Raw genomic sequence first — 21227 nt, forward strand, 5'->3', positions numbered from 1 at the left:
TTGCATGAAGCAGTGCTACCCGTTGGACGTGAAGACCTATCACAGCAGATAGCGCCGAGGACGGCGCTTGTTTTGAAGGGGCGGAGGGGAGCCTGTTCCCCTGAGTCAGGGTTGTACAGTCTTTGCTTTTGTTTTAGTTGATTTCCTTTGTGTATGTTTGGGCATTGGTGTAAGCTTGAGTGTTCATCTGCGTAGGAGCACCCTCCCAATGTCATTTGCAAGTATATAGATTGGGGTTCCTAACTTTGGTTGGTCGGCTTGAAAACTTTGTAAGTAGTTTCGGCCAACTTTGTAAGTAAAGTGAAAAGCTTACTTGCTTCCCTCGTGATGTACTCATCTTGTTAAAGTGAATATATTGCGAGTTTTCTTTCGACACTCTTGTATATTTTGTGTCTTTGTTTTTGAGAACTGCGCTCACTTAAAAAAAAGTGAAGGCTTGCGACTTACTACTCACGAGAGCGCCGCACGGGTCGAAGGAGTCGGCCGGTGACAGGAGGTGGGCCCAATAACCCTCGTCCCTGGTCGGGCGCTTTCCAAAGTGGTAATCAAACGAGCGGTGGCTTGAAGAAGTGAGGTGTCGGTGTGAGCAGAGTGCCAGGCCGGTGAATCGCACAGGTCTCTTGTCTCTCTCTCCCTGTTCTTCCTGGAGTCAGTCTCTCACTCTGCCTTTTTTTTTTTCCTGTGGACAGGAACCCGTCTAGGGGCCGTGAGATGCCGCAGCGCCGGAACATCGGCGTCGACACTCGGCTGTAGGTGCGTTTTGCCTTTCTTTCTCCCTCTCTTCCTAATGTTTCACTCTCGACGGACAGGGGGTTCATATCTCTGCAGATTCTTTCTCTTGAGGACTTCCTGTTCGTATTTTGATTCTCCCATCTGCATGACCCAGATAGCTGCTTCAACTTTTCATCCGGCGATGCTTATGGATTTTATCTTTTCGTTTTTTTTTTGTGGGTGTCCGTTGACAGTTGATAAAATGTGGCAGACCAAGCGTTCGGTTGTTTACTCCTTGTGGGTTTCGGCGACACTTCGACTGTTTCTTTCTTCTTCGCTTTTATATTTTTACAAGTAAAGCATTCCTGGAGTGAGAATGGTTAACCTTGCACGACTCCGTCATTCTCCCGTATTAGAATTGTTCCCTTTGATGCATTGACCTCAATTCCTTTACGTGGATCTCTCAATTTTTAGACCTACCATATTAATTGAATTTATATTGTATGTCTTTAATCTCGAATTGTGCTTGGAACGCCCTCATTTATATTCTTTCTTTCGTTTTGACTTTTACGAATCCATGATTTCTCTTTTCTGAAAATTTGGAACATCCATCCTTAACGTAGCCATGTGTCTGATCATTGAATAAAAAACCGAGATTTTAATAGTTATGAAAGTTTAAAAAAAGAAAAAGAAAGAAAAACATATATCTGCAATCTTCACTTCCTAGCTTACATAAGTGTATGTTTCTTTATTGTGTAAATGGAACATTAGAAGCCCCAAAAAGTTAGACCGTTGGTTTCTAGAACCTTATAAAATCCTAGATGTACGAATGATAAATTATATTTTTAGTTAATTATTAAGCTTCCCGAATCCCAACACAGGGATTGACAGTATCCAGTGGCTAGTTTGCGAAGAGCATTCATTATATAACTTTTTATGTTTTTCTTCTGGTATGTTCTCTTTGTTTTTATTACGTCTGAACTTTTGAAGCTGTCCATAAATCAATGGCAAAATTACCCTTTTTGGTTGAGTTTGACAGTTTTGTTGTCCAACTTAAGGTTCTTAACCTTTAAAAAAAAATGTTTTTGCCTGTGTTAAAGGGAAGTAAAGGATGAATTTGAAAATGTGTATATGAGAAGCTAAATCTGGAGTACAAGTAATAAGGCTTATATTGAAGAAAATCTGACGTTATACTGCATGTTGGTTACTTCAGCTTGAATATGACTCTTGGTAAACCTCTTCCCTAAAGTTTCTTATGAGGCTGGTGAGTCACTGATTATGGCCGAGCCATAGATCTGACTTTGGTTCAAGCCGTCAGTTGACAGCTTTTGTTGCAGCATGTAGGCATCACTGGTGCTCATTCAATTGTATAAAAAATTCAATTGTATAAAAAATTGAAAATGAAGGAAATATTTTGCGTCTGCTGCTTATTATTTATTAATATGATAGACCAAATTGGACAGATAATTTCCAAGTGCTATTCTAAAAATTTAAAAAAAAATTGGATCTATCAGTATCTTTTTTTTTCAATGATTGGAAGCATCCACCTTTCCAATCTGCCACCATCGAAAGATCCTGTCAGATACACTTTTATAGACAGTCCATTTATTAAATCTGCAGCATGTCTTTAGCAGTTTTGTTTCCCATGCAACGGGCAGCCGGCTCTGTATTTGCTTTTGAAACATAAAAGTTTTTGAACCAAACGCTTTTCTATCAGCTTTCTTGCTGTCCTCCACACCTTGCTAAAAATCACTTCATGTATTGATGTTCTTTTATGTATTTAGGTTATTGATCATCTGAAATTTTGACTGAAGAGTTGAAATATGGTCATTCTTGAGAAAGAAAAACTTGGAAGTGCCTGACTGAGATTTGTATTAATCTGTGGCTGTTTTTTTGTCTTGTAAAATATGAAATGGATAATCGCCAGGTTAGCTTTTACATCGTGCTAAATATGCATTATTTTCCTTTGTTGATTAATTCAAAATGAACCATGTAACATATTGAGTCATAAACAACTAAATTCAAATGAACAACACTGAGTTGATTGTCAATTCAAATGAGCATGTAGACTAGTAAGTTGTTAACAAAGAAACGGGAGAGCCCTACTTTTAGTTGTCTTTATGTTGTTCACCGATCTTTATCTTGATATCCAATGGAGTTGCAATTCTCTTGCATTTGTATACTATTGTATTGAAACCTGAACATTTCTCCCATTGACTTGCATGAAATTGCAAGCTACTTTCATCTCTATACTGAATAAGCCCTTACATAATATTCTCCTAGTAAGAAGTGCCACTGCTAGACATATCTTGAACCTGACATATGGCTTCATAGTTGGCTAAATATACTGCAATGCTGGTTTCCCAGCAATAAAAAAGTTTGGTAAGGAACTTTCTGTCTTGTTAATCTACAAACAACTTCATTGACCATTTTTTGAAATTTGGTTGCTGCAAATTTGTATCCATTTTTTATTCTTCTGAATTGATCTTAAGTAAATCCCTATGAACAAATGTTTGACCGGAAAAATGGGAATTTTTGTCATAGTCACTATGAAGCTGCAGTGACCTTTGCACCCTGGTGAAGTTCCTAACACCGCCAATGGGCTACAAGGGCATTGGGATCCATTTCCAATTAACATTCCGTTCTGTCCACCTTGTATGGTAATATCAACCATCAGAATTTCTAAGTCAGGGAGGTTGGAGGGAAGGAACACAGGGCAGTGCCAACAGTTTGTTTACCAGTAGAAAGCCTTTTATTCTATTTACCATTCTTCCTATTGCAGTAAACATGTGAAAATGATCTGTGGAATTAATATTCTAGACTACCAAACAGATGCCCAATTTGGAAGTTCGGAACTTTTTCAATCTTCCAGCTATTCCAGAATTATAATTCTAGCACCATTGAATGGGGGTTTTACTCTTTTCTTTGTTGTCCTTGCTTTCAGCTGTGGCTCAGCTTAAAAAGAAGAGAAAAGTTGTTGATGGCCTCTATGTCATTTCGTGGTTATTTTTTCAATTTGCTTCTGGCACAAGGACATGATGAGTCTATATATGCTGTGGAAAGCAATATTTGTTATTATTGAGTTCCGATATCTTGCATGTCTCTTGCAAATACATAACACTTCTAATTTTGTTTCGTGTTACAGGCAATTTCTTGCGAAGATCTTGGTCTGATCAATGTGGAAATGATAGTTTTTCTCCTATTGGGAGCACTTAAGCACCACATATTAAGTTTGGAGCCCTTTTTTCCTAGATGATGTCTCCTGCTCAGGCAATTGTTGAGGTCAAGGAAGAAAATAACCATGAGTTTTTTAACACGTCTGATGTAAAGGCAACCAGAATACATGAAAAAATGTCAACTGTTCTTGGGACAAATCAAGAGCTTTCTGATTTAGATAAGGACGTTGTGGATTCAGAGAAGGCACTGGATTGTGATTGTAATTTGAATGGTGTTGGTGATGAAGTGATTGATATTCTTGAAAATGCTGATACTGGCATGAGACTCTCTCCAACTGAGGGGACAACAGAATGTTCTAGTTCCTTCTCAAATACTGGCTCAAGTGGTGAAAGTTCTATTATGAATTCTGGTGATGCCGAAGTAGAATCACAATACCATTGTGACAGCGATGTGTCAAGGTTGTTCATGAGGTATTTCTTCATGTGCTTTATCGTGTACTAAACTTTACCTTTTTAGGTTAACTTTGTTGGGTATATTAGTTGCTTTGCAAAACTAGATACTTTTTATTGTAAGACCTCAAAGGTAAACATGGTTAACTGCACATAAATTCCAATGCTTTCAGGCTCCATTGTAATGTTTTTTATGTTATAAGTCATTTGATCTTTTTCTCAACAAGTAGTTTTCATGAGAAAATCTTGGGAAATGTTAGATGTTTTCAAATTAAAAATATCTCCAAAATAGTTATATGAAATAACAGATTTTTATGGCACTTTACTGCACTATGGAAGAAAAATAATTAACAGTGTTTTAAAGAGAAATTTTTTTGGTTAAAATAGTAAAAAGTTTCAAAGATCTATCAGTGGTGTATCATTGACATGTGTAACTGCATTTGCATGCACACATAAACATTGCAAATATATTAAAATATTTCCTTAACTATTTTCGTGATAGATCACAATATTTTATATATCGCTGATATATGTGTCAATGCTTTGAAATATCTCCATTGCTTGAGACAAATTGCACCATTATATCATGATAGTCTGTCAGCACTTCAGCTTGCCTCAGAATGAATTGTGCTTCCTACATGAAGGATCAAATTTAATAATTATTGTGTTTGAAACTTCCTACAAAATCAACTGGTTCAGTATAGTTTCCAGGCACATGTTTGTTGGTTACTGCAATGATGCAGCAAACATTTGCTGCTTGAACTTTTTCTGTCCCTTCTTTTATGTGTACTTCCCCTGATAACTCCTGCTAGCAATTTCTTTGTGATACTTTTATGGTTGAGAAAGTCTTGATGGACTTCTGTGACAATATGAAGTTCTTTTTTTTGCTTTTGGTTTTATGAATGCCATAAATTTTCCTTTTGAAAATTATACATTGATGAGGAGTTAAGTTGTCAAAACGTGAACAATTCAAGACCCTAAAAAGTAAAAAGGCTAATCAGGACTACTTGGTCCAAGTCGATTATACACACACACACACACACACATATGCATGTACTTATATTGAACTAAAAACAAACCAAATATATATCTATGCATTCTACATATATTTATAGATCAGGGATTAGTTATCTGACCAAATAGTAGGCTGATTATTAACTAGTTTGACAAACTAGTTGCTAGTTTGAATATATGTTGATAACCTACTCAACTAAGTAGTTGGGCTAGTCGGCCAACTGGTTGGGATTTTAACAACTAAGAAGTGGAGATAATTGATTTAACATGTGATAGTTCCTTGAATAGGGGAATATGTTATGATGGAAATTCTGTCTATGTCTCTTGTGCATAACCTGTGTTGATATTTTAGCAGAAAAAAGACACTGACAGCCGATTGGAAGAAGTATCGTCGTCCTCTCATGTGGAGGTGCCATTGGTTAGAATTGCGGATGAAGGAGCTTCAATCTCAAACATCAAAATATGATAGATTGCTTTTGGAAATAGGACATGGAAAGCAATTGAAATATACCCATGATACTTTAGGTAGTTCTGCTGCCAGGGTCGTTCCCTTTTCCAGCCAGTGTTTTGAAACAAGGATTAAGAAGAGAAGGAAAAGAAAACGAGTAGAGGATATGGTTGATGTACAATCACACATGTCAGCACACCCATTATTCTCTTATTATGGTACTTATCTTAGAACTGTACATGCAGCTGTCTGATCGGTCAATTTTGTGTATAATTTTTTCTATAACCTTTGCAGAAAAGAAGAAGAAGGTTGACACTGATGGCATTGAGGATGATTGCAGTAGTGTCCCAGGTACAAAAGTTTTCTCTTTTCTTTTTCCCCTTTTTTTTGGTGCACTCAGGCACACACCTGTATGTGAACTTGATTTTTAAAGCATTAAAAATCTATCAAAAATGATCTTTCTACATGTATAGATAAGAATTATAAGATTTTAAAATCAATGGTCTGATTTTCTTTTGGCTTCTAAAACTCATCTTCCTTGTCCAAAAGCATGTATTTGTTGTTGGTTAATATGTTTTTGGACCAGTGTCACAGATATTGCAATATTGTTTATATTAACAGCAAAAATGAGAAAAACGAAAAATGAGAAAAAGTCTCGATATTTTGAAAAATAATGTGAAAAATAAACTATCGCCTTTTTATCGTGATTTTTTGTGCCTTTTTCATGATTTTTTCTGTTGTATGTTTTTTAACATTAAAATCATCGTTGATTCAAATTTAAACTTGAACTAAATTATTTGTCATTATTTTTAACATCATTGAAACATTCTTCGTATTGCAGTTTATTTTATGTCTTCTTATTATGTTCCCATTTATTTTATTTTTATCTAATGTTTAGAAATTTTTAATTTTTTAAAGTTTGCCACAATTTTCCTGAGATTTTTCCAAGCAAAACTGCTTTGCCAAAAAATACCCGAGAAGAACCTCGCCGTTAACAACCCGAGAACGGTATTTGTGACAATCTTTTGAACATGCAGATTACATCTGACTAATTGTTCTGGAAAACCCTTAAAAGGAATGGCTCCTGACTGCGACGTTCACGGTCGTTCTATGCATAGTCGAGGCATGACCATGATTTTTTATTTTTTGTTAAAAACATTGTTCCTGTTACGCCAAATGCCTGGGGTAACAGGAGACTTTATGTATATATAGATAGATAAGTGAGTGAGTGAGAGAGAGAGAGAGAGAGGAAGGAGAAGGAGAAGAAAAAAAAGAAAAAAAAAGGGGGGGGGGGAAAACAAAAGTTAGTATTGTTAAAACTTAAGAAAAGCAGGTCGAATTGGCCCCTTCCGAAGCAGTGACCAATTCGAGAGCCTTAAATTATCAGCCGATCTTTTGCTGAATTGCCTGAATTTTCCGATTCAGACGGACTTGCCATCTCTAGCCCTGCAAAAGAAAGAAATGCTGCAACACAAAGGGCTTCTTAGTGACTGGCAAACCTCTGTTGGCACTACCTGTTGGAGGAACAATAACTGTTGAACTGAGGATGCTAGTTAGAGGTGGTTGGACTCAAACAGGGTAATGATAGATGCAGAATGGGAGCATGAAGTGAATGAATTTCTGGTGAAGCGACGGGAAATTGAAGTGCCCTAGGGCAAGCAGCAGTCCAAGTTTCCCAAATCGCGTGGTGTGATTGTCTCCTAATTCATAACAGAAACTTGCCAGATCTGTATTATTTTTCTTCTGGTTAGTTATTTCCTATGTCATATGGGTGCTTCTAAATGGCTCTGACACCCGTGTTGATGCTGGTGCTGGTGCTTCTTTGACACAACACATTCGGTTCGGTCAACCGAACGGGACCAAAACAGACCATTTTAAATGTGCACATAACTAAACTATCTCTAATACAAAACATTTATATCTAAATATAGATAAATCAGGCTACTAAGCAGTTAAATAACTATATAACAAATGATTTATATACACACACACACACACACACACACACACACACACACACACACACACACGTATATATACATCCTCGCTGCACCCACACCTTTTTTTTTTTTTGAAAATGGCCATATCCGCACCCGCACCTCACGCCCATGTGACATAGGTTATTTCCTCATTCTTCTTCCTCATCACATGAATGCATCAAATCTGCTACATTTCGTTTTTTCTTTTTTTCTGTTTAGTTATTTCCTCCACCTTCTTCTTCATCATCGCATTAACTCACCAAATCTGTCTCATTTCTTTGTTTTCCTTGTTCTTTATTTCCTTTTTCTTCTCCTCCTCCTACACAAAGACTTGCTATGTCCTCCATCATTCTTATAATTAGATCAGTCATCTCTTCCTTGGTTCTTCTCCTCCTTTGTTATTTTTTTTTTCTTTTTTTCTTTTTTTTTTTTTCTGTTCCCTGTTTGATATTCATATTCTCGTTCTTGTTCTTACGACCACCATCACCACCACAACCATTACTATTATTGGTAGCGGTGGTAATTTGGAGCTATTATCTCAACCTAATATATTTATGCTTTCTTGAATATTTTTTTGTTTATTTATTTGAATATTATTATTAAGGTACTATTATTATTGAATTATTATTTTGACTGTCTAAGCTATTATACCATATGAGGTGTTTACGCTTAAGTATTTTTACAATTTTTTTTAAAACTAAAATTTAAAATTTATTTTTTAATCAATCTGATTTTCAAGATTCTAATTCTGATATGATTTAGCCAATTGCTGAATCATCAAGCTTGTGATTCCATTCTGAAACTGATTTTGATGATGTTGGTAAAAGTAGGAGAAAAAGGGAGAAAAAAAAATTACTTCATTCATTTGGTTTGGGTGTATGGGTAGTTCGGGCCAGTTGAAGTGGTGGTCACGTAGGGCCTGCACATTTTTTCAGGTTGACTACATAGGAGCTGATCCATTCTGAGTGAATTACCTGCTTAGGTTATGAATATATCTTCCCTTCATAAAGATTTCATAAATCAAGCCTCAATGTGCCGCGTGCATTAACTGGGAATCAGAGAAGATAAATGCACTGGTTTCTTTTAAGACTGGTCACCAACTCACCGGGTGGGGCCTGGGCTGTAAAAATGGGCTCGGGCCCAGGCCCGGTTTGACATCGGGCCAGGCTTGGCTGGGCCTGATAAAAGTATTTTTATTAATTTTTATTATCTTTTTATATATTTTTCTTTGTATATAATTATATATAATATAAACATTCTAATTTTTTTTAATTAAAATTGAACTGGGCTGGGCCTGGGCCCAGTTTTTCTGGCCCAAGCCTGACTTCGAATCAGTCCCGCCCAGCCTGGCCTAATGCCCATCCTTAGTTTCATTCCACCTCAATATACTTTTTCCATGTGCAGAAAATATTTTAAAATTATTCTCAGTTCAGTCAAGAGGTCAACATATCAAAAGGAGTTTATGTTGACATGCACTTGTTAGACACTAGTTCCTTGATTTAGGTGCTGTCGATTGAACATCTGCTGATCAAAATAGGGCCAGAAAGTGAAAGAAGCACTAATCTACAAACGTTGAATGAATATATGCTTAAAGGTGGATAGTAAAGTTCGTTATTCTCTCATGCTGTAGAAATGCCAATCATGTTTCACAGTTCACTGTATTGTTATTCACTAATTATCTGCAAAGGTTGAACAAGTATATGGTATTGAGGGTAATGAAGATGGTTTACCTCTCTGGTGTACAACGAGTATCTTTCAGTCGCCTTCATTCCATGTTTATCAATGTTATTAAAATTACTTCCTGCATTGAATCAGAAAGCCAAAAGATTATGTGAAGTGGCCGAATTGAATGAGTTCAGAATCTTTTATGAATTGGATTGATTGAAAACGTATATTTAATTAAAAAAACCAAGAAAAAGTTAAAAAGATAATAATAATAAAAAGTTTAAATTCGTTTGAAAATTCATAAAAGAAAAACAAAAATGACCTGGTATTGGTAATTATGATCCACAATTAACTATGGAAAAAAAGGTAGTTGGTAGCATATATGATCGCAGCCACCTAAGACAGAACAATCACAAACAAATATAATTGAAAACCCATATTAATAGTGTGACTCTTCTTGAAATCCTAGGTCTACATTCCAAAGTTTGGATGTTTCGTAATTATATGTAATTATGACATGAACATTGAAAATTGAGGATAATAACCATAATATGAAACACAATAAACTATGTCTTGGATATCACGATATTCTAAAAATATTGTGATATTAACATAAAAATGAGAAACACTTTGTCACACGGATGCATGAGTTTAGCCCACGTACCCACTCCGATATGCCGACACGCGGATCTGGATACTGGACACGGGTGGGACATGCCAAAAAATAAACTATTAATTTATTTTTTTTTTCATTTTATCATTTTTTTGTGATGCATCCAATTATTTCCATGAACAATCCTTTCAAATACTCAGTACTTTTGTGATAAAACAAACTTTCTTATGAGATTGTAAGGGTCAACTATTAATTTAATGTTTTTTTTGTCATTTTATCATTTTTGAGAATGTAAAATTTGTCGTATCCGCGTACCCAAACTTTTCAAAATTGCCATGTTCGTACCCATATCGTTGTACCTGTACCCGTATCGTACCTGCATCCATGTGACATAGGAGAAATACAAAAAAGGGGAGAAAATCGTGACATTTTGAAAAAATAAATTTATCTCGTTTTTATGACGACTTTTTTACTCTTTATTGCGATTTTTACACATTTTTTTCGTTTTTTTTTAAACATTAATATCATTGTTGATTCAATTTTAAACATTATTTTTCATTTTTTTATCATCATTTAAACATTCTTTGTATTACTTTTCATCCAGTTTTGTTTATGTCTTCTTATTAGGTTCTCATTCATTTTATTTTTATCTAATGTTTAGAAATTTTTTAATTTTTTAAAGATTGCCGTGATTTTCCCAAGAATTTTCCGTGAAAAACAACTTTGTTGAAAAGTACCCGAGAAAACCTTGCTGTTAAAACCCGAAAACGATATTGTTGCAACAAAATACCATAAAGAAATTTTAAATATGCATTACCTATGTTCCTTTTCCTTTTTGAAAGTAGACACAAGAACCAAATCTAGTTTATTTATCTTGATATTGTGTATATGAGAATATATGCTCTATAATTGGCCAATTCTTCCTGGCCTTTGAATCAGTTCCTGTGTCAAATTGAAAAGGGGATGGTCAAATGGGCTGATTCTGATGGACTTTTAGAACTGGTTTTAGTACTCTTATTTGTTTCACATAAAGAGGCACAATATGCAGATTCATAAAGCGAAATACTTGTGGGTTGTTCTTGTCTTATTCAATGAACTATGAACATTTTTCGTTAGTCGATAGCTTACAGATGTCATAAAACCATTTTTTGTTTATTTGTCACATTTATTCATTGTCTCCTGTAACATGTCCTTCATCTGTCCTTAGTTGCAGCTTCTTTATGTATATTTTTTATAACACCAAGTTCGGGCCAATTAGAAGGCAAGGTTTTCCCCACTTGTAAAATAAGGAAAGAGTTAACACCAAGTTTGTGCCTTCCATATTGGATATGAAACACCATGCAACACTTGATCTGATGAAGGCCCTGAGTATATGTTCTATCTAGAAGATGTTTTATCCCTATTGATGCTGCTTGTTGGTGGACGGTAAGTTGGCTTAAAGGGGGTTGAATGAAGCCCTTCAAATCATCATTCTTGCTTTCTAATTCAAATCTCCTGTTGTGGAAAGTAGAATCCCTTAATTTTCATAGCTCAAGCAATGCCAGATTGTCATTCTTTCGTACAGTCAATGACAGCTGTGAAGTTCATTGCATTGATCATATATTCGAATAATGAAAAGGCATATCTCATCATTTTGTAAGTGATTCATGAATATATGCATTTATTGATGTCTGCAGTAAATGATCTTACTGTTTATGATCATAAATTCATAATGTTAGAGATGGAATGCGTGATTAATAATGATCATGGAACCAAAGCTCCGAGACTCAAATTTCTTTTTCGGAGGTGATTTTGTCCCAGGCCAAATTCTTTTTGGAGTTTATTTTGATTCAAATCTTCTCAGGAGGTAGATAAATGGATGAGCAGCAGGTTCCGTCTCTTTGGCAGAGATGAGAGAACTAACAGCAGAAACTCTGCTATCATTGTTGTTGCCTTGATTGTGTTCCTTGTGTGACATAGTTCCTTCATCACTTTTAGAACTAGCTACAAAGTTCATTTTGCCATTGTTGTCATTGCAGTTGTTATTGAAGAACCTAATAACAGCACAGAGGATTTTGGTATTAATTCTGATTGGACATCCATTGAGTGGAAGGACAGTGAGAGTTTCCTTGAAAAAGTTCTTTGGAAAATTGAAGGCTTGCAATCTCACGTCCTGAAGCTGAAAAACCAGCTGAATAAGTTGATCTTGAAAAGTGCAGCAAAGGCATTGGTGGAGAATTCAAGCCATTGTGTAGCGGTAGAACCTGTAACAAGTTCCATGAACCTACCCCTCTCACCTGCTCATGACGAAGCAAAGTTGGTGGAAGGACTTTATGCACCTTGTCAGCAGCTGTCTGAATATGAAGCGGGGAACTTGTTCATTCCAGGTAGTGCTGTCTCAAGTTTTGCAGACCATGCAATGCTTGATATTGATGACACAGGGAAGTGCCTGTTTTCTCTGGCGGACATGCCACTTGATCAGGCTCCGATGGGTGATTCTTGTGAAGATGTAAGATTTTTTACACTGAACCTCTGCTTTTTCATACTAAAAATTTTTATTGAGCTTCCATGTGACACAGACACTTTGATAACAAGAATTATCAGAGTCTGACATCTCTGCACAATGGCACTGACACTCACTGGGCACTTCTTATTGGCTGTGCATCTTTTTCTGTTATTTGACAGAAAGGAGGTTCACCCTATTCTGTCAAATTAGAGAAGGGGATAGTTAGGGTTGATGAAGCTCCCTGGCCTCTGTTCCTCCTCCTCCAGCTAGACTTATAAACTGTAGGACATTAGCAAATCTGATCCTTTTCTTTCAACATATAACAACTGAGTCTAAGACACGAAAACAAAGGCAGATTTTGAGGATTATTCTTGTAATCAACAAGGTTGACTCTAGGCTTGCTTCATCTTAGGTCTTATTTCCTGCAAGGAGTTAGTTTTGTTGCTGTGATGGGGTCCACAGGAAGCCTGCAGGTTTCCATCACATGGGTTTTGATAGTAATTATGTGTGTAAGCTTGCTTAAATAAAAGCACATGCAACTGCAAAAGCTAGCTGACAAAAGGTGTCTAGTTACTCATCTGTTCTGGCATGAACCTTATGTTAGCACCTCCTCGGCCCAATTTGTTTGGTGCATGGGGAAGGGAATGCCTTTCTGCTTCCCAGAGATTTGACATCTTTCTCTGCTGGAGGTGGTAAGAGAATATTCAATCACCCTCTTCGGAATCAGGTCCACATTTTCCTTGAGAAAAGAGCACATGCGAGAATATCTTTGAGCCTTGCACTTGCTAGTCAGTTTCTTTCTCATGAATTATGTTCTTTGTTCGTATCAGGAGGAAAGAGAGGAACTTTCTGCCAGCTCCTTTTTTCTTCCCTCTAACTAATGGGAAATAAACGGGGCCTTGAAGGAAACTGAAACTATTCCAGCTTGTGATAGCAGCAATATATTATGGAGATATGTTTGCAATAGTTATATGTTCTTGTTATTACTTTTTTGGGTGATTTTCTTTATTTCTGTTTTTTTTTTTTTTTTGGTGAGTGTTCAACGGTAGTTTAGTTTTCTCTAGTTTTGTAGTTTTCCTGGAAGCGTTGTCTTTTCGTACTTGATTCTTAGTCCACTTGGCAAATGCACATATCTGCAATATCCTGTGTTTTGTTATAATAGGACAATATCATCTGTATTATCTCAAGTCTGTGTTGATTTTCTATTAATTTCCTATATGTAGATATTTGAGGAAGTCCTCATTGACAACCAAGCCGCAGAGGAAGGTCTTCAAAATTACGAGGTCTGTCAGCCTGTTGAAAAGACTTGTCACAGTCAGGCGGAAAATGGGAGGAACGGTCTTGCTCCAGCTGTTTCAGTCCAACCTTATGAGAGAAAGGTAGAAGAAGAAAGTGATGGTACTTTAGCTCCAACCCCAGAATCATCTGTCTTGAAATTATGCTTGCTATCTGATGTGCATGTGCCAAAGAACAAGAGGAACCGAGTGGGACGTAGAGTTCCTTCCAGTGTCCGGAATTCTGAGAACTCGGTATCAGGTACTGATCAAGATAACTAGCAAGTTAGGTCTTCCCTTAAAATGGGTTGCCAGTGAAAATCTAGTTTGTCTACGAGCATGAATTTCTCTGGAAATCTTTGAGAGAAAGCCTTTGATCCCGTCGGAGACAGTTTACATTCGGGGCTGCTTTTATGCTCTTGTGCTAAATGGAAAAAATAATGTCAAGGGTCCTCTGACAAAATAAATGAGAAATGAAAAAGGACGAACTTTGTACTTCGTCTTCTATACAAATTAGCTATAAGCAGAAATGTTTGCAGTTCCGGAGAAAGAGTTGCATCTTGGGAACTGCCATATGTTGTTAGGCAAGAGCCTCTGTTTCTCGACTGCCTTTCCCCTCAGATGCCCGGAGCTGGTTTTTTCTGCATCTGAGCAAGATGATTCTGTAGAACAAATGGGTCTGTTGTTTGTATAAAAAATTATTAATGCGTACTCTCTGTTCCCTCTCGTGTGTCGCTCCTCGTCTTGTCTGAAGTGGCCAAAATGACCCCCCACTGACCATGAGACCGATTGGTCTATCGTCAGCTCTTGGATGAGGTGTCCAACTGTCTGGAAAGCTGCATTTTGCCATCGGGTATATAGTTTCTTCCAGTAAGGTTCTGTCAACCTGCCACGATGGCTTTTGGATGTATACATTCCCTTTTGATACCTTGGGTTTCTGCTGTTCAGGTGGAATTAAGATCCAAAATTTTAAAAATTAACCTAGTCACTACAAACTCGGGTATTAAAATGACAGGATTTTAGACTCAATCTGATACCAAAGTACTGAAATTAATCTCACCCATTGAGGTGCGATTCTAATGTTGGAGAACTTCTTTTGCGTTGGCTTTCTTTTGCTTCACCGATTTCTCTCGAGCCCCTACAGTGTTCATTTCAGCAGCAGATTGCACTGTACAACCTGGACCATCGTTGCTGGTATCAATCTATTCTCCATCACTGACGATGCTAGGCTCGTTTTCTCTCACCTTACCCCTCTCTATATCTTTCATTCCATTTCCTTCTCTCTCTCTCTCTCTCTCTCTCTCTCTCTCTCTCTCTCTCTCTCTGTGTGTGTGTGTGTGTGCCTTCAGAGGAAGATGCCTGTCCTCAACCTAGGAAGATGGCGGCCATCACAGTCACCACCACCATCACCATTGTCACCTCAACTCATTTTGTCATCCACGTACTTCTTTTTCTTGTGTTTCTTCCTCCATGTTTGGGACCTTCTACCCCTTTCAACTGAAAGGGACAGAGTATCAGGGAAAAGGTTTTGCTCCATCATACTTCTCACTGGCATTTCTAAGCATGCCCATAACAATGAAGCATACGTAAACCTTGATCGTTGTTATCTAGGCAGAATTCATCTTATTTTCTGGTTAGGTATAAATAAGGTGTTTATGTTTTGATTGTTTTGTTGATTATAAAAGCTCTTAGATAATATAGATTCTAATAAACCTCAAATTTGTAGACTGGGGGGTTTTTACTTATCATTGAATAACCAGGGGATTGAACTACATTTAATCAGAAAGGAAATTGAATTCCACATCTTGCTTCGATTCATAGGGCCCTTTTTGTTGTTCAATTATCCTTTCCCCTTATTGTTGGTTGTGATTATTGTTGCTTCTATAGGTATTGAACTAAACGTGTAAAATCTTGCATAGAAGGAGCTTGTGTAACATTGTTTTCCCATCGTTCTCCACAAATTGTTTGAATAGAAAAAAATAGAGGACAAAGGAAGGAAAAGATAAAAGAATGCTTGGATGTCTAATTATAACAAGAACGAAAAGAAAAAAAAAACTAGAGGAAAAGATGTCTGGATAGAAAAGAAAGGAAATGAAAGAAAATGATGGTAGATGGGAAGAAAAAAAGTGTATCTCTAATTCCTCCAGAAGAGAAAAAATTGAAAGGGAGAAGAATGAAAGATTACAAACATGCCCTTATTCTGTTCTCTAATTTCTCACTTTCTCTTTCATTGAATGACAGGGAACCTAACTGCAGCCACTCTTTGTGTTGTTTTCTATTGGCACAAGTAAGCCAGAAAGGGAGAGATAAGGACCAAATTCTAGGACACTGAGGGTATCATTGTAAACAACCTAAATTATTTATTTATTTATTTATTTATTTTAAAGGAGGCGTTTGATAGCCTCAAATTTAAGATCATTGGGATTTAAAAACCATGGATTTTAAGACCAGAACCTACCCCTCCAATCTTAAATCTGATCTTTTCTCAATGCAAAGAAATAAAATAAAGACCTTTAAGTGTGAATCTTGTGTTTAGCGTTGGACCGTGAACTATGAATTTTACCATGAATCTTTTGCTACATCAGCAAAAGCATGCCACATCATATCTACATCAAATAATGCTATCAAATGCTCCCTAAATTGTTTGACAAGCATGATGGGAACTTTCTTTTATTTTTTTTCCTTTCTATCCAAACAAATTTTTACATTAGTTTTTTTTTTCCCTTCTGTGCCATAAATCCCTTCCATTTTTTTTTAATATTCTTTCGATTTCTAGTATCATTTCCTTAGTCTCTTTCTACACGAGGGTTTCTTATTGAATTCTTCATTCTCGGAAACATTCACATTCTATCTATCCTTACTATAACAACTTATATGTAAACATTTTGGTATTCGGAATTAGTTCCTTTTCCATCTGTTGTCAACAGAATGACAAAGCATTTGTCATGTTTCTTTGCTAATGATATGTATAATAAATTCATTACATGCAATTATAATGGGCAAACATCATTTTGTTGCATCTTGTGGAGAAAAGGATGCCATCTTAAAGTCTTGATAAATTGCGTAGACCTTTAATCGAGACCAATAATCATAATTATAAGTCATAGCATAAGGATCGGGCAGTCTTGTTTCCCAACTTTGATTGAAATTTTTTATTTTGCACATCTTAGTTTAGCTGCCAGTCTCTTTCACTCGCTTAATACTTTTGCTGAGGTGATTTGAGAGTGTTTTTTTTAAAGGTTGTTATGATTTTGGAGCAAAATGATTTGCCCAATCGGTTGCAAAAAAGGGATGAATATCATGTGGCACCGAAGATGAACTTTGTTAATGTGTGCACATGGAGATCAAGAAATAGCTTTCTAGACATAAATTGGTGAATTGGTGACTAAGGAAAACAACAAGGAACAAAGATACGAAATATGCAAGCTCAAAAACATTAGTGCCTTTTTCATAGTTGTCATCCAATGGGTATTCAAAGTTTTAGTCCACATTACTGGTGATCATCATGTCCTGTCCGAGTCTCTGAGAGAGGGCTCCTATTACACACTACTCGGTAATGGATGTCAATATATTGGATTTGAGTTGGATATATGGAGTTGGATATGCCTTTAACTATATCCGTTTTTTTTTTTTGATATTCACATATTCATATTTGAATACGAACACAAAAAAGTTATATCCCAACATTTTACAATTTGAATCTGATTTGTACTTTCATATCAAAATCCAAATTTTGAACCGAATCATATGATATATGGTATTTATGTAAAACTAAATCGAATCTGAATCTGATTTTGAAATTTGATTGAATATTTATGTATATCTGAATCTGATTGGATATCATTTCTTAAATCCAAACCCGATTCAATTTTTAATCCAATATTAATTTTTTTTATATCTGATTTTTTTAAAATTGTTCGGTCAGTTATCTAATTCAAATCAGATATACTCCTACTCAAGCCTTGTAAGGCATGAGAGAAAAAATGCAACTAGAGAAAGAGCAACTGCTTCAACTGAACTTCCACTTTCTCTTGAAAGAAATTAAACTGCCGTAGTCATTAAAATTACTATTTTACCCCACATCACAATAAATACAGCACCTGGGCCATGGCTCGGGTGAGCACAGGAAAAAAAATAAATTAAAAAAATCAAATTTTTTTAGTTTGGCCCGACCCGTCGCTCCTCTTGGCCCGACCTTCGGACTGTTTAGCCCGCCCCTGATCCACGAAGATATCACTGACGCAACTCTTGGTGTGGCGTGCAATGTTTAATGCCGCTGATTAGCCATTAGCAAAATAGACAGTTGAGGTAGACCGTCAAGCCAGTGAAGTTTGTGAATGCCGGTGCACGATGGGCACCTCGTTGATTATATATGTCTAATGCAAATATGCAGATTAGATGAGGATGCTTGTGGGCAAAGTATATGGGCGCTTCAGTATCATTGTACACATACCTAAAGTAAATACTTGTACACAAGTAGGTACTTTTTTTTTTTTTTAGCTTGAAGCTGATCTAAACTACATAATTTTACTTCATTTAATTTGTTTTAACTCAGTTTTCATTATGTTCTTTAGAGTCATTGTTCATTGTCATATAATGTTTTTATTTATATAATGTGTCTATTTGAATGTTGCTTTATGTATATCCCGTCGAATGCTGAGACCCACATTTTCTAAATTTACCGTGTCTGTACTTGTATCTTCGTGTCTATGTGACTTAGGTTGTGGACATGCATTTTTCATTAATGCTCTCACCGTGTCAAAAAAAAAAAAAAAACATGAGTGACTTTTCTATTTTGCTAGGAAAGATGTTATCTAATCAGTGGCTCTACTTCTCGCGCTGATGCAGTTTTTCGTCGGAGTAATTAAATTGGTTTAATTCTTGTTGAAAACATCGACGGAGATGCACCAATTATAATTAATTAAAGAAAGTGGATTGGGTCCATCCTCGGTAATGAATAGGAATAAGGCCTAGATTAAATCAAATAAAAGAACTTCAACTTTATGGAATAACCTAAAAAATAAGCAGAATATTACGTCAATAGTTCACTCCAAACAAGGGAAAACATCAAAATATTCAACTATTATAAACTAGACTCTGCAGTGCCTCAAAAGATCTTCGGGCGCCAATTAAAAGTGGGTCCGCCTAGCGGCTTTAAGACAAGCTAAAATAAAAAATGGCCAAGTTAGAAACACTTGACAAACAAAAACAAACATACGATAAATTATTGTAAAATTATGCAACTCTATGGAACAACTACTAAAAATAACCTACCATGCTTCTTTAATGTCTAAATGCACTTTATACATATGAAAGCTTAATTCTAACATAAAAGCTTGATCAAAACATACGACATGACACCTATATAAGGATGTCAATATATCTGATTTGGATCAAATAGCTGACCGAATCGTTCTGAAAAAATTGAATATGAAAAAAAACTATTCGATTAAGAAATCAGATCGGATTTGGATTTAAGAAATGACATCCAGTTGAATTTGGATATATATAAATATCTGATAAGGTTCAGATTCAGATAGATAAATATATGATCGGATTTAGTTTTAAATAAATATCTTATATCCCATCTCTTACATTTTGAAAATAAGCCAGATTCAGTTCAAAATTCATATTCATATATGAATGTAAAATCAGATTCAAATTGTGAAACCAGATTTTAGATTTAGATATTACTTTTGTTTGTTCATATTCGACTCTAAATATATGAACATCCAAAAAAACAGACACAGTTGAGAATATGTCTGAATGGAGTTTCATCCATTTACATCCTTACACCTAAAACACATGACCAGTATGTAGACAACTCCAATTAATTATGCAAAGAAAACAAAAAAAAATCCTATAAATATAGACTATAAAGTGCAATAACTTTACAATATCCCAATTTTATATTTGAAATATAAAATAATTAACCCCAATATGACTAAGACTGAACATAAAATATCAAGTAAGAAAATCCCAATCTAATTTGATGCCAAACTCATAAAAAACCCTAAATCAGTCTAAAACTTAATGATGCCTAAGGATCATCCAATTAACACCTTATTGGTTCAAGAACTAACATTGACATCTCTGGTCATGTCTAGGATGCAGTATTGGAGCCAGAAAATTTAAGCTCAAGGGCACTAATTCAAGAATACTCGCGTCTTTAGGGGGCACTACTATATAAATTAGCAAAAAAATGGATGCATCAATATGAAAATATAAAACTTTTATGAGACTGCTATGGGCAACTGCCTGCAGCTGCCTACGTGTGGCTCCGACACTGCCGGATTAGATTGGTACGTCATGGACATAAGTTAAAAACTGACGCAACCATGGCCAAGAAAGAATGTGCAACTACGTAAACCTTCTCTCTTCTGGGCATCCAGATCAAGATATTGAAATCAAAGGTCCTAAGCCAGAACGTGACTCAAAACTCGGACAAGAATGAGATCAAACATTGTACAAGAAATTTAACTCAAATTAAATAAGAATTAAACTAAGGATGCATGAAAGATGCGTCAAAGGAAGGGAAAATGCAAAACTCTAGTTCTAGATGGCATGCATGGGATCGCCTGAACCCTTGGTGCCAGAATGAATCCTAACTTGTTCTTAAAAAAAAAAAAAAAAAAAAGCATATATATTATGAATCCAGTATATGCACGCTTGAGAAGCTATATATTTTGCATGATGGGTAAGTGGGAGACAACCAGAATCCTAGACCGAATGGCCTGTCTCTAGACATGCAAGAAAAAAGAAAATTTCCCTCTATTATCTACCGATCTTAGCATTCTATCTCATGTGCTGCATCCAATCTAAATACTGTGCAAGAGAAGAATGCAAGTGCATTTTATTATCTATGATTGATATCAATTACGTTAGTGCTATATTATGTCCGGCATCTAAGTGCTCCGGCTTTCAGAAAAATTCTACAAGCAGAGGTTCCTTCTATGGAAACATATCCCCTTATCAACTTTACCTACAAGGTACATTTGATGGAAAGTGAAAAGATGTGCCGCATTTAAAGACCATCTATCTTTGCTTGTCCTGGTAAATGCTTGTAACAGTTTTTCTCATCCCTTACAAATATATGTTAACATTCCCTTAATTTTCGTTCTGTAATCTCGCACAAACAAAGCTGAATCTCAACAGCAAGAAATGGCTCTAAAGGCCTAAAATATCAAAGTCCTGAAACCTGTTTCAGTGGATGCAACCTGACTAACTAGAGTTAGATGATATATAGATTAGCTTCCAAATCTGCCTTGACATGTTAGCACTAAGACCCTCTTAAAGTGCACATCTAGGAACTTTAAGCTTTTTTTCTGTAAGCAAAAAATGGATATAATTCGATGTCTAAAGTTAAAAGTTACGTGTAATGCAAATAGTAAAAGTAATTATGAACAGCCTAA

At 35.9% G+C, this 21227-nt stretch overlaps 1 protein-coding gene across 3 annotated transcripts; it reads left to right on the forward strand.

Moving 5' to 3' along the window:
- The first annotated feature begins 483 nt into the window (after positions 1–483).
- On the forward strand, positions 484–14526 carry LOC116245508 (uncharacterized). 3 transcript variants are annotated; one of them, XM_031617016.2, is made up of 7 exons: positions 484–615; positions 690–753; positions 3857–4358; positions 5704–6017; positions 6094–6150; positions 12075–12544; positions 13765–14526. In XM_031617016.2, exons 3-7 carry the CDS (start codon positions 3964–3966, stop codon positions 14095–14097), a joined length of 1569 nt encoding a protein of 522 aa, XP_031472876.1. In that variant the 5' UTR covers positions 484–615; positions 690–753; positions 3857–3963; the 3' UTR covers positions 14098–14526. The 3 variants fall into 3 exon arrangements, with proteins under 3 accessions (XP_031472876.1, XP_031472879.1, XP_031472878.1); XM_031617019.2 differs by having other exon boundaries at positions 486–615; positions 5707–6017; XM_031617018.1 differs by having other exon boundaries at positions 615–753.
- Positions 14527–21227: the final 6701 nt, after the last annotated feature.

This window comes from Nymphaea colorata, chromosome 1 (assembly GCF_008831285.2).
Source record: "Nymphaea colorata isolate Beijing-Zhang1983 chromosome 1, ASM883128v2, whole genome shotgun sequence".
Classification (NCBI taxonomy): domain Eukaryota; kingdom Viridiplantae; phylum Streptophyta; class Magnoliopsida; order Nymphaeales; family Nymphaeaceae; genus Nymphaea; species Nymphaea colorata.